This window comes from Nerophis ophidion, linkage group LG05 (assembly GCF_033978795.1).
Source record: "Nerophis ophidion isolate RoL-2023_Sa linkage group LG05, RoL_Noph_v1.0, whole genome shotgun sequence".
Classification (NCBI taxonomy): domain Eukaryota; kingdom Metazoa; phylum Chordata; class Actinopteri; order Syngnathiformes; family Syngnathidae; genus Nerophis; species Nerophis ophidion.
Window position 1 is genome coordinate 77,374,409 of NC_084615.1, and position 13,200 is coordinate 77,387,608.

The 13,200-nt window shown below is 39.6% G+C and overlaps 1 protein-coding gene across 50 annotated transcripts in view; it reads right to left on the minus strand.

The window, feature by feature from the left end:
- Positions 1–7,462, minus strand: part of znf185 (zinc finger protein 185 with LIM domain) — a 141,829-nt gene extending 134,367 nt beyond the window's left edge. For 15 of the 50 annotated variants that reach the window (XM_061902000.1, XM_061902030.1, XM_061902038.1 and 12 more), the window contains exons 1-2: positions 7,300–7,459; positions 3,869–3,936 (exon numbers count right to left, since the gene is read on the minus strand). In XM_061902000.1, the coding sequence (XP_061757984.1) occupies positions 3,869–3,878 (10 nt within the window). In that variant the 5' untranslated portion in view covers positions 3,879–3,936; positions 7,300–7,459. Of the gene's footprint in view, positions 1–3,868; positions 3,937–7,299 lie in introns of all 50 variants that reach the window. The other 35 variants (XM_061902027.1, XM_061902009.1, XM_061902010.1 and 32 more) reach the window with 4 other exon arrangements.
- Positions 7,463–13,200: the final 5,738 nt, after the last annotated feature.

Sequence of the window (13,200 nt, forward strand, 5' to 3'; positions counted from 1 at the left end):
ATCGACCGGTAAATTGAGAGCTTTGCCTTCCGGCTCAGCTCCTTCTTAACCACAACGGATCGATACAACGTCCGCATTACTGAAGACGCCGCACCGATCCGCCTGTCGATCTCACGATCCACTCTTCCCTCACTCGTGAACAAGACTCCTAGGTACTTGAACTCCTCCACTTGGGGCAGGGTCTCCTCCCCAACCCGGAGATGGCACTCCACCCTTTTCCGGGCGAGAACCATGGACTCGGACTTGGAGGTGCTGATTCTCATTCCGGTCGCTTCACACTCTGCTGCGAACCGATCCAGTGAGAGCTGAAGATCCCGGCTAGATGAAGCCATCAGGACCACATCATCTGCAAAAAGCAGAGACCTAATCCTGCGGCCACCAAACCAGATCCCCTCAACGCCTTGACTGCGCCTAGAAATTCTGTCCATTGGGTGATATCATTGATATAGATTGAGATCCAACAGAAACCAGACCTATATCAATAACAAAGCCAAACTGCTGGATAGGGGTGTAAATGGAGTTTTTCAATAGATTTAGCAATGCACCCCTAACTGGTCCTCCTCCCCAATAGTCCTGTACTTACACCTCCCCTGACCATCAATTCACAGACTCCTTCACTGCTTCCTGCCACTGCTGTTTCTCATCCCCCTACTTCCAAACCCACTCAGAAAACCAGCGCGGTGTGTCTGACAGCTGGCCACGTGAGACGACAGCTGGAGGAAGTCAACCCGAGTCAGCAAGCCCTGACCGAGTCAACCCTCGGGTCCTAAAGACTTATGCTGCTCAGCTGGCTGAGATCCTGCACTTCATCTTCAACCAGAGTCTTAAGTTAAAAAGGATACCAGCCCTATGGAAAACAACCTGCATAGTGCCGGCGCCCAAGAAGGTCATCTATTTCATGCTGCTGTTACATACAGTGGGGCAAAAAAGGAATTTTAAAGAATTTATTTGTAAATTATGGTGGAAAATAAGTATTCAAAGCTCTTACTGATGGAAGGAGGTTTTGGCTCAAAATCTCACGATACATGGCCCCATTCATTCTTTCCTTAACACGGATCAATCGTCCTGTCCCCTTAGCAGAAAAACAGCCCCAAAGCATGATGTTTCCACCCCCATGCTTCACAGTAGGTATGGTGTTCTTGGGATGCAACTCAGTATTCTTCTTCCTCCAAACACGACGAGTTGAGTTTATACCAAAATGGATACACGGATGATACAGCAGAGGATTGGGAGAATGTCATGTGGTCAGATGAAACCAAAATAGAACTTTTTGGTATAAACTCAACTGGTCGTGTTTGGAGGAAGAAGAATACTGAGTTGCATCCCAAGAACACCATACCTACTGTGAAGCATGGGGGTGAAAACATCATGTTCTGCCACAAATGATTGGAGGATGCGGGAAGAACTGTGGATTACATCGGACTGTCTACCCCGCAGTTTTGAGGACCAGTCATAGACAATTTAGAGTGAAAAGCAAATTTAATTTTCACCCGCATAAAGATCATTCAAACTTGGATTGTTTCCCTGGTTTCGAGACTCTCCCGAAGGACAGCACAGTGAAGACACAACAAACTCCCTTTTTGTCTTTCATGGACACACACCTGTTGTTGTTGACTTTGGACTAGCGACTGCAATCCATCAAGGACGCGGAACAGAGACACACTACGGGCTTACACACACACGTCCACAAAAATATACGCCACACATACACGCCCCATACCCCCAACCCAACGCCCTCGACGCAAATCCCATAGGGGTGATGAATGGACGGTCAGCGCCTGAGAGCTGCGACCTACCACCATGACCTTGAACTACCTTCCTCTGTTGCTAGATATCGCGAGATGTATGTTGTAATATGTATATGTTAGAGATGCGCGGTTTGCGGTCTCATCCGCGGTGTCCGCGGATAAACCGCGGGTCGGGCGGGTGACATGACGAAAAAATAGATTTTAATTAGATTTGGGCGGGTAGCGGTTGAACCATCCGGAAATATTTGATATACATGGTTCAGGGATTGGTATCCTTTAGCATTTAAAGAGCCATTTAGGACTCGTGTCACAAAACGAAGAAGACAAAAGGAGACGCAATATTCTCTAGAATGACTGCCGGTAGTCACCCAGATGATAAGTATTAGGGCGTGCTATGAAGCCATTGGATTTGTCGCCCTCTACAACATGTACGATCTGCTTGTCAGTCCAGCATCATGTTGTGTGTGGCTTCCGCAGCAACACGCACACGACTGCAAGGCATACTGGGTGACACAGAGTACACTAATGCTTGTGATATAAACAATTTTAACACTTTTAGTAATATGCGCCACGCTGTGAAGCCACACCAAACAAGATTGACAAACACATTTCGGGAGAACATCCTCCCAGTAACACAACATAAACGCAACACAACAAATACCCAAAATCCTTTGTATCCGTGACTTGTCCTGACTATAATATACATCCCGCTAGCAGCAAACAACGCCACTTCACCCCCCCCTCCCATGCGTTGGTAAGGTGGGCGGGGTTGGGGGCGCGGGGGTGTAAAATATATTCAGGAATTGTCACGGATACAAAGGATTCTGGGTATTTGTTGTGTTGCGTTTATGTTGTGTTACTGTGAGGATGTTCTCCCGAAATGTGTTTGTCAATCTTGTTTGGTGTGGCTTCACAGCGTGGCGCATATTAGTAAGTGTTAAAGTTGTTTATATCACAACCATCAGTGTACTCTGTGTCACCCAGTATGCCTTTCAATCTTGTACGTGTGATTGCGGAAGCTGCACACAACATGTTGCCTGGCTAACAGTCGGTTGGTACATGTTGTTGAAGGTGTCTAAGGCAATGGCTTCACAGCACGCCCATATTTTTGTCATCATGATGAACGCTATTGAATAGTCGCGAGAACGTTATTGGCTCCAATTGACTACATTACTCTGTGAAACAGGTTTTAATAGCTCTGTGAGTGGTAAAGGCGGCCGACCTCTGATGTATTTCAGCGGGCGGTTGGCGGGCGGGTACGGTTCCGATAAAATGTTGGTTCGGGTGGACGGCGGGTGGATGACGACTTGGGTGATGCGGTTGCGGATGGTATAATTGCCTATCCGCGCATCTCTAGTATACGTGCTTTGCTATGGAGGTTTTTTTCCCAATCCAGACTGGGCCCCCTTAGGAGCCCAGTCTGGATTGTATTTTTTTTTACTCATCCTTCCCCAGCAATTACCTTTTTCCCATCTTTTACGGAGCGCCTATGGCGACGCATCAGCGTTCTTGTTCTGTAACCCTGCACACTGTTTGTTTGTCCAATCTTGAACAGGTTTGTGCTGAAAACAAAGTTTTGTTGTACTTGTGCAATGACTATAAAGACCTATCCTATCCTATCCAGAGGGGTTAGTGCGTCTGCCTCACGATACGAAGGTCCTGAGTTGTCAGGGTTCAATCCCGGGCTCGGGATTTTTCTGTGTGGAGTTTGCATGACTGGGTGGGTTCCCTCCGGGTACTCCGGCTTCCTCCCACTTCCAAAGACATGCACCTGGGGATAGGTTGATTGGCAACACTAAATGGTCCCTAGTGTGTGAATGTTGTCTGTCTATCTGTGTTGGCCCTGCGATGAGGTGGCGACTTGTCCAGGGTGTACACCACCTTCCGCCTGATTGTAGCTGAGATAGGCACCAGCGCCCCCACGACCCCAAAGGGAATAAGCGGTAGAAAATGGATGGATAGAAATAATTATTAATACAGCTCTTTTATTGGATTATCATGGTCTGCAGTGCTGGATATATGAGAAGCAGCTAGATAACATTCCCAAATATCAGACAGAGTGAGAGACACACCCTGTGATGAGCCATTCTTGGGAGAGACTCTTCATCTCTCCTACTCACCATTCGCCATGTTTCTTGTCGAGTTTCTGCGCCGCCTGCTTCCTTTTCACCGGTTCTTATCGCGCCGCCTGAAAAGTCAGATAAGGGAGAAATGTTACCGATTAAGCAGAAAAAATGACTGCTTTGATAGCAATCAGCCTTCCCACGCCCGCGACCCCTCCCTCCCCTAAAAAAAAAAAAAAACAGAACATGCACTGTTAAGAATTCCTCTTTCCTCATCCTTTAGACATGTAGAGGAGCCTGTCTTTCCACTTCCTAAAATGAAGCTATTGCCAAAATAGGATTATGAAACCGGGTAAGCACAAACTTTCTTTTAAATCCTTTTATTGTGACGAGCATACTATAAAAAACGGCTGGGAATTCCTTCTGGTTATCTTGAGACAGGGGTGTTCAAGGTACGGCCCGAGGACCCGATCAGGCCCGCCTACAGGTTTTATCCGGCCTGCGGGATGAGTTTGCCAAGAAATTTTTTAATGAAAGAAACAGCTGTTCTAAATGTGTCCACTGGATGTCGCAATAGCAAATCTTTGTATCTTTGTAAGATACAAAATAAACCAAATGATCAAACTACATACAGTGGGGCAAAAAAGTATTTAGTCAGGCACCGATTGTGCAAGTTCTCCCACTTAAAATGATGACAGAGGTCTGGAATTTTCATCATAGGTACACTTCAACTGTGAGAGACAGAATTTAAAAAAAAAAATCCAGGAATTCACATTGTAGGAATTTTAAAGAATTTATTTGTAAATTATGGAAGGAGGTTTTGGCTCCAAATCTCACGATACATGGCCCCATTCATTCTTTCCTTAACACGGATCAATCGTCCTGTCCCCTTAGCAGAAAAACAGCCCAAAGCATGATGTTTCCACCCCCATGCTTCACAGTAGGTGTGGTGTTCTTGGGATGCAACTCAGTATTCTTCTTCCTCCAAACACGACGAGTTGAGTTTATACCAAAATGGATACATGGATGATACAGCAGAGGATTGGGAGAATGTCATGTGGTCAGATGAAACCAAAATAGAACTTTTTGGTATAAACTCAACTCGTCGTGTTTGGAGGAAGAAGAATACTGAGTTGCATCCCAAGAACACCATACCTACTGTGAAGCATGGGGGTGGAAACATCATGCTTTGGGGCTGTTTTTCTGCTAAGGGGACAGGACGATTGATCCGTGTTAAGGAAAGAATGAATGGGGCCATGTATCGTGAGATTTTGAGCCAAAACCTCCTTCCATCAGTGAGAGCTTTGAATGCTTATTTTCCACCATAATTTACAAATAAATTGTTTAAAATTCCTGGATTTTTTTTTTCACATTCTGTCTCTCACAGTTGAAGTGTACCTATGATGAAAATGACAGACCTCTGTCATCATTTTAAGTGGGAGAACTTGCACAATCGCTGGCTGACTAAATACTTTTTTGCCCCACTGTAAATAACACCCTGTAATTAGATTTTGATGTAATTTTTTGTTAAAACTTTTGTAGGGGGGAACATATTCTAAGTAACAAAGACTTATTTTAGGGTTATTTGGACACTCGGGGAACATATAAGGGCTAGGGTTACTAATAAGCAATAATTCTAAGGTTATTAAGGCACAACTCTTAGTTAATGGCTAACAGGCTGTATAATAAGGCCATGCAGAATAAGGCATTTAAAAAGGTACTTAATGACTAATTAAGAGCCAATATGTTGCTAATGAGCATGTTAATAAGCAACTAATTAATTGTGAGTATTAGGGCTGTGAATCTTTGGGTGTCCCACGATTCGATTAAATATTGATTCTTGGGGTCGCGATTCGATTATATATCGATTTTTTCGATTCAACGCGATTCTCGATTCAAAAACGATATTTTTCCGATTCAAAACGATTCTGTATTGATTCAATACATAGATTTCAGCAGGATCTACCCCAGTCTGCTGACATGCTAGCAGAGTAGTAGATTTTTTTTTTAAAAAGCTTTTATAATTGTAAAGGACAATGTTTTATCAACTGATTGCAATAATGTAAATTTGTTTTATCTATTAAAACGAACCAAAAATATGACTTATTTTATCTTTGTGAAAACATTGGAGACAGTGTGTTGTCAAGTGTATTGTTCTTTTTTTTTTCTTTTTTTTATAAATATCTAATGATATGTCAATGAGGGATTTTTAATCACTGCTATGCTGAAATTATAACTAATATTGATACTGTCGTTGATAATATTCATTTTTGTTTCACTACTTTTGTTTTGTTCTGTGTGGTGTTTGTGTCTCCTCGATTGCTGTTTATTGCAGTTCTGAGTGTTGCTGGGTCACGTTTGGTTTTGGAATTGGATTGCTGTGTATTGTTTTGTTGGATTGATTAAAACAAAAAATAAAAATCTAATTTTTTTTAAATAGATTTTATAGACTTCTTCAAACTAATTATGATTAAAATATATATATATATATATATATATTCTGGCAAATCTAGAAAATCTGTAGAATCAAATTTAAATCCTATTTCAAAGTCTTTTGAATTTCTTTAAAAAAAAAAAATTCTGGAAAATCTGGAACATTTTTAAAAATGAGAATCGCACAACGTGAGAATCGCGATTCGTTTTCGAATCGATTTTTTCCCCACACCCCTAGCGAATATGTTCCCCATACTAAAGTGTTACCTTTTTTAAAAAACATTTTTTTATCTTGATTGAAAATGAATACCAAAGAGTTGGCTATCACATAATTTATTCATTATAAATGATAAATGGGTTGTACTTGTATAGCGCTTTTCTACCTTCAAGGTACTCAAAGCGCTTTGACACTACTTCCACATTCACACACACATTCACACACTGATGAAGGGAGCTGCCATGCAAGGCGCCAACCAGCACCCATCAGGAGCAAGGGTGAAGTGTCTTGCTCAGGACACAACGGACGTGACGAGGTTGGTTCTAGGTGGGATTTGAACCAGTGACCCTCGGGTTGCGCACGGCCACTCTCCCATTGCGCCACGCCACATAATTCATTCAGGAAATAAATACGACAAATCAATTATTAAAAAAAAAAACAAAATTATACTATTCTTAAACAAAGAAAACAATCTGAATTTGTCTTCGTTTTTAAGTTATCGTGCCGTTATTTTTACCAGTCCGGCCCACTTGGTAGTAGAATGTTCTCCATGTTGTCAAAATGAGTTTTGACAACCCCTTTCTTAAGAGGATGTTATTCCCCCCCAATAACTATTAAAAGCAAGCCCACAGAGGCCTGAAAATCCATATTTATCCAAGCTTTAGGACACCTGTCCACATGCAATCAATGATTTATGAGAAGAATGTAAGAGGAGCAAAAACAGGACGGACGACTCAGGAAACACGCCTAGAAAATATGACGGGGCAAACATTGAAAACCATTTGCTCGCCATGATGTTGTTACAAGTCCTGAAAACGGGAGGAATGAGAGCACCCACCTGGTGTTGCTTTTCTCTCCTGACGGGCTCCAAGCGGGGTGGTAGTTAGTGTCCTACGCGGTGCACCTGCGGACAAATGTGTGTGACAGGTGTTACAGGTACAGGTACGGGCGTGAGCACTAACAAGCTCAGCCAGTCAAGGAGGGGACGGCCACTTGTGTGGGGCGGAGCGTCGTCTTTGTACAACTGTGACTAATAAAGCTTGCTTGGTATTCTTTGTTGTTTTTTCTTCTCTCTCTCTCTCTGACAGACGTGAGCAAGCAAAAACACTACATTGCCTTAATAAGGGGTCACCAACACAGTGCCCGCGGGCACCAGGTAGCCCGTAAGGACCAGATGAGTCGCCCGCTGGCCTGTTCTAAAAATAGCTCAAATAGCAGCACTTACCAGTGAGCTGACTCAATTTTTGAAATTGTATTTATTTACTAGCAAGCTGGTCTCGCTTTGCTCGACATTTTTGATTCTAAGAGAGACAAAACTCAAATAGAATTTGAAAATCCAAGAAAATATTTTAAAGACTTGGTCTTCACTTGTTTAAATAAATTCATTTCTTTTTTTACTTTGCTTCTTATAACTCTCAGAAAGACAATTTTAGAGAAAAAATACAACCTTAAAATTGATTTTAGGATTTTTAAACACATATACCTTTTAAATTCCTTCCTCTTCCTTCCTGACAATTTAAATCATGTTCAAGTAAAAAAAATGTTTTTATTGTAAAATATAATAAATACATTTTAATTTAATTCTTCACTTTAGCTTCTGTTTTTTCAATGAAGAATATTTGTGAACTATTTCTTCAAAGTTATTATGATTAAAATTCAAAACAATTATTCTGGAAAATCTAGAAAATATGTAGAATCAAATTGTAATCTTATTTCAAAGTCTTTTGGATGTCTTTTTGTTCTGGAAAATCTAAAAAAATAATATGTCTTTGTTACAAATATAGCTTGGTCCAATATGTTATATATTCTAACAAAGTGCAGATTGGATTTTAACGTTCTAAAATTAATCTTAATCAGGAAAAAGTACTAATGATGTTCCATAAATTATTTTTGTAATTTTTTCAAAAATATTCGAACTAGCTTGTTTTTCTCTTCTTTTTTTCGGTTGAATTTTGAATTTTAAAGAGTCCAAATTGAAGATAAACTATGTTTCAAAATGTATTTTTCATTTTTTTCGTGTTTTCTCCTCTTTTAAACCGTTCATTCTAGTGTTTTTTCATCATTTATTCTCTACAGAAAACCTTCCGTAAAAGGAAAACTAAAATGTATGACAGACAGAAAAACACATTTTTATATATATATATATATATATATATATATATATATATATATATATATACACACATTAAAGGTGATTTGAGCAAATTGGTTATTTCTGGCAATTTATTCAAGTGTGTATCAAACTGGTAACCCTTTGCAATTATCAGTACCCAAGAAGTAGCTCTTGGTTTTAAAAAGGTTGGTGACCCCTGTCCTAAAGTATTTACCCCACCTGCCTTGACTGACATATGAACTAGAAGTGCCATCCCATTCCTAACCCATAGGGTTCACCTTTTGCAGCTCTTCTGGGAAGGCTGTCCACAAGGTTGCAGAGTGTCTTTATAGGAATTTTCGACCATTCTTCCAAAAACGCATTGGTGAGGTCACACTCTGATGTTGGTCGAGAAGACCTGGCTCTCAGTCTCCGTTGTAACTATTCCCAAAGGTGTTCTATCGGGTTCAGGTCAGGACTCTGTGCAGGCCAGTCAAGTTCATCCACACCAGACTCTGTCATCCATGTCTTTATGGACCTTGCTTTGCTCTGGTGGTAGAGCGGCTGTGCCAGCAACATCAGGGTGGCAGGTTCGATTCCCGCTTCCGCCATCCTAGTCACTGCCGTTGTGTCCTTGGCCAAGACACTTTACTTGTCTGCTCCCAGTGCACAAAAAAAAAATTAACTTAGATATTGGCTTTCACAATGTAAAGCGCTATGAGTCAATTGAGAAAAACACTATTAAAAAAATTAATAATAATCACTTCACTTCACAGTCATGTTGGAAGAGAAAGGGGCCCGCTCCAGGAGTTGGGCCAGCAACTTCAGGGTTGCAGGTTCGATTCCCGCTTCCGCCATCCTAGTCACTGCCGTTGTGTCCTTGGGCAAGACACTATACCCGTCTGCTCCCAGTGCCACCCACACTGGTTTAAAAAAAAAAAAATGTAACTTAGATATTGGGTTTCACAATGTAAAGCGCTATGAGTCAGATGAGAAAAGCGCAATAAAAATATAATTCACTTCACTTCACAGTCATGTTGGAAGAGGAAGGGGCCCGCTCCAGGAGTTGGTCTTGGCCCCTTAGTTCCGGTGAAAAGAACATTGAATGCTCCAGGATACTAAAACATTTCAGACAATTCCATGCTCCCAACCTTGTGGTAACAGTTTGGACAAGCTCCTTCCACTTCCAACATGACTGTGCACCAGTGCACTAAGCAAGGTCCATAAAGACAAGGATGAGTCTGGTGTGGATGAACTTGACTGGCCTGCACAGAGTCCTAACCTGAACTTGATAGAACACCTTTGGGATGAATTAGAACGGAGACTGAGAGCCAGGCCTTCTCGACCAATGTGACCAATGTGTTTTTTGAAGAATGGTGGAAAATTCCTATAAAGACACTCTGCAACCTTGTGGACAGCCTTCTCATTAGAGTTGAAGCTGTAATAGCTGCAAAAGGTGGACCCACATCATATTGAACCCTATTGGTCAGGGATGGGATGGCACTTCTAGTTCATATGTGAGTCAAGGCAGGTGGCCAAATACTTTTGTCAATGTAGTGTATGTCTGCCTCGATGTGAGCGGGAGAATGATGAGACCACACAAAGGACCAAAGTCCAAGTGGCGCACAGCAACAACTCCCGTGGGACCGAGAGCAGATCTCATGCTCAAGAAAGCAGGACGGAAGAAAACACGTTCTGGTGTCTCGAAGCAGAATTGTATTTTGAACCTTGAATTTAGTTTGATGCATGTTTTGTGCTAAAACGAATATAAAATATGTTGTTCCAAATTATGCATTTTTTTTGTGTGTAAAATACACTTTTTTACATAATTAAAACCAAAAAATTGTTTACAAGCCCAGCACTAAGGCTTTGCCGTCATAGAAGCATTTAAGTCCCATTTTAAAACTCATTTGTAGACTCTAGCCCAGGGGTGTCAAACTCACTTTAGCTCAGGGGCCACATGGAGAAAAATCTACTGCCCAGTGGGCCAGATTGGTAAAATCACGGAACAATAACTTAAAAATAAAGACAACTTCAGATTGTTTTCTTTGTTTGAAAATAGAACAAGCACATTCTGAAAATGTACAAATCGTAATGTTTTTTTTTTTTATAATCACTTGTTGCGGTTAATAGTATTCTAGCTTTATCTGTCGTTATTTATTATTATGTAATAATGTCATATTCTGTTTCTGTTACATTGCAATATTTTCATCAAAAATGATTACTTTATGTAAAGTTATTACTTTTCAATGCAAAATGGCAACATTTGTCATATATACAATTCTGACCTTTATCACAATATTGCCAATTTTTTTGTTTTTTTTAGTCAAATTGTGACTTTCGTCTTAATTTTGCCAATCAAAATTCCGATGATTATTATAATAACGCCAACATTTTAAAGTTTTCCTGTGAAATTGTGACTTTTGTCGAGTAAAATCACGACTCTTTTCATAAACTTGCCAAAATGTTAAGCTTTAATTGTTAAATTGCGACAGTTATTGAGTTGAATTCCAACTTTTATCATAATATTGCACGAAAGTTCAGTTTTTGTTGTAAAATTTTGACTTGCATTGAGTAAAATTACAACTTTTATTATAATGCTGCCAAAATTCTAAGTTTTTCTCATAATGTTCATCAGTCAACTCATTGGTGTTAATTTTCAATCTGCCAAGATAAAGAAAATTCTATCAAAATCCAATTGCATGATGTTATTTATGTACTTTGATCATTTTCCTCGACTGATGTACTAACATCATGTGGTTTATTTTGTAAATATGTAGCATCATCTACAAAGATACAAAGAATTGCTATTGTGACCTCCAGTGGACACATTTAGAACAGCAGTATCTTTCAGTCAAACATTTCAGGTTAATTTTTATATTTGGAAAACTCAACCCACAAGCCGGATAAAACCTGTTCGCAGGCCTGATCCGGCCCTCGGGCCGTAAGTTTGACACCCCTGCTCTAGCCTTTAAAAAGAACTCCCTTTTAGACCAGTTGATCTGCCGCCTCTTTTCTTTTCTCCTCTGCCCCAGATTAGGTGATCACAGATGATGCGCTAGCTGTTCAAAGTCGAGACCCAGGATGCACCACTGATCTGTGCATCAGTTGAGGACGTCTTTGCGCTGCTGACTTGTCTCCACCATAGACGATCTACGGCTGGCCCCACTATGGACTGGACTCTCACACTATGATCTATATCAGGGGTCACCAACCTTTTTGAAACCAAGAGCTACTTCTTGGGTACTGATTAAGGGCTACCAGTTTGATACACACTTAAATAAATTGCCAGAAATAGCCAATTTGCTCAATTTACCTTTAATATATATATATATATATATATATATATATAAATGGGTATTTCTGTCCGTCATTCCGTCGTACATTTTTTTCCTTTTACAGGAGGTTTTTTGTAGAGAATAAATGATGAAAAAAACCCTTAATTGAACGTTTTAAAAGAGGAGAAAACACAAAAAAAATGAAAATTAAACTTTGAAACATAGTTTATCTTCAATGTCGACTCTTTAAAATTCAAAATTCTACCGAAAAAAAAGAAGAGAAAAACTAGCTAATTCGAATCTTTTTGAAAAAATTTAAAAAAGAATTTATGGAACATCATTAGTAATTTTTCCTGATTAAGATTAATTTTAGAATTTAGATGACATGTTTTAAATAGGTTAAAATCCAATCTGCAGTTTGTTAGAATATATAACAAATTGGACCAAGCTATGTTTCTAACAAAGACAAATCATTATTTCTTCTAGATTTTCCAGAACAAAAAATTTAAAAGAAATTTTAAAGACTTTGAAATAAGATTTAAATTTGATAATACAGATTTTCTAGATTTGCCAGAATATTTCTGGGGAATTTGAATCATAATAAGTTTTGAAGAAATATTTCACAAATATTCTTCGTCAAAAATAACAGAAGCTAAAATGAAGGATTAAGTTAAAATGTATTTATTATTCTTTACAATAAAAAAACAAAATGACTTGAACATTGATTTAAATTGTCAGGAAAGAAGAGGAAGGAATTTAAAAGGTAAAAAGGTATATGTGTTTAAAAATCCTAAAATCATTTTTAAGGTGAAATTTTTCTGTAAAATTGTCTTTCTGAAAGTTTTAAGAAGCAAAGTAAAAACATAAAGGAATTTATTGAAACAAGTGAAGACCAAATCTTTAAAATATTTTCTTGGATTTTCAAATTCTATTTGAGTTTTGTCTCTCTTAGAATTAAAAATGTCGAGCAAAGCGAGACCAGCTTGCTAGTAAATAAATCAGATTTAAAAAATAGAGGCAGCTCACTGGTAAGTGCTGCTATTTGAGCTATTTTTAGAACAGGCCAGCGGGCGACTCATCTGGTCCTTACGGGCACCACATTGGTGACCCCTGGTCTAGATCCACTCGACGTCCATTGCACCGGTCGCCCATCTGCGGTCCCCTCCAAGGTTTCTCATTTTATCCCATTTGGTTGAGTTTTTCCTTGCCCTGATGTGGGATCTAAACCGAGGATGTTGATGTGGCTTGTGAAGCCCTTTGAGACACTCGTTATTAAGGGCTATATAAATAATCTTTGATTGATTGATATTCTTGTCAGTGACAGAGCAGGAAGGGGCTGGGATTTTTTTTTTGCATTATTTTATTTTTG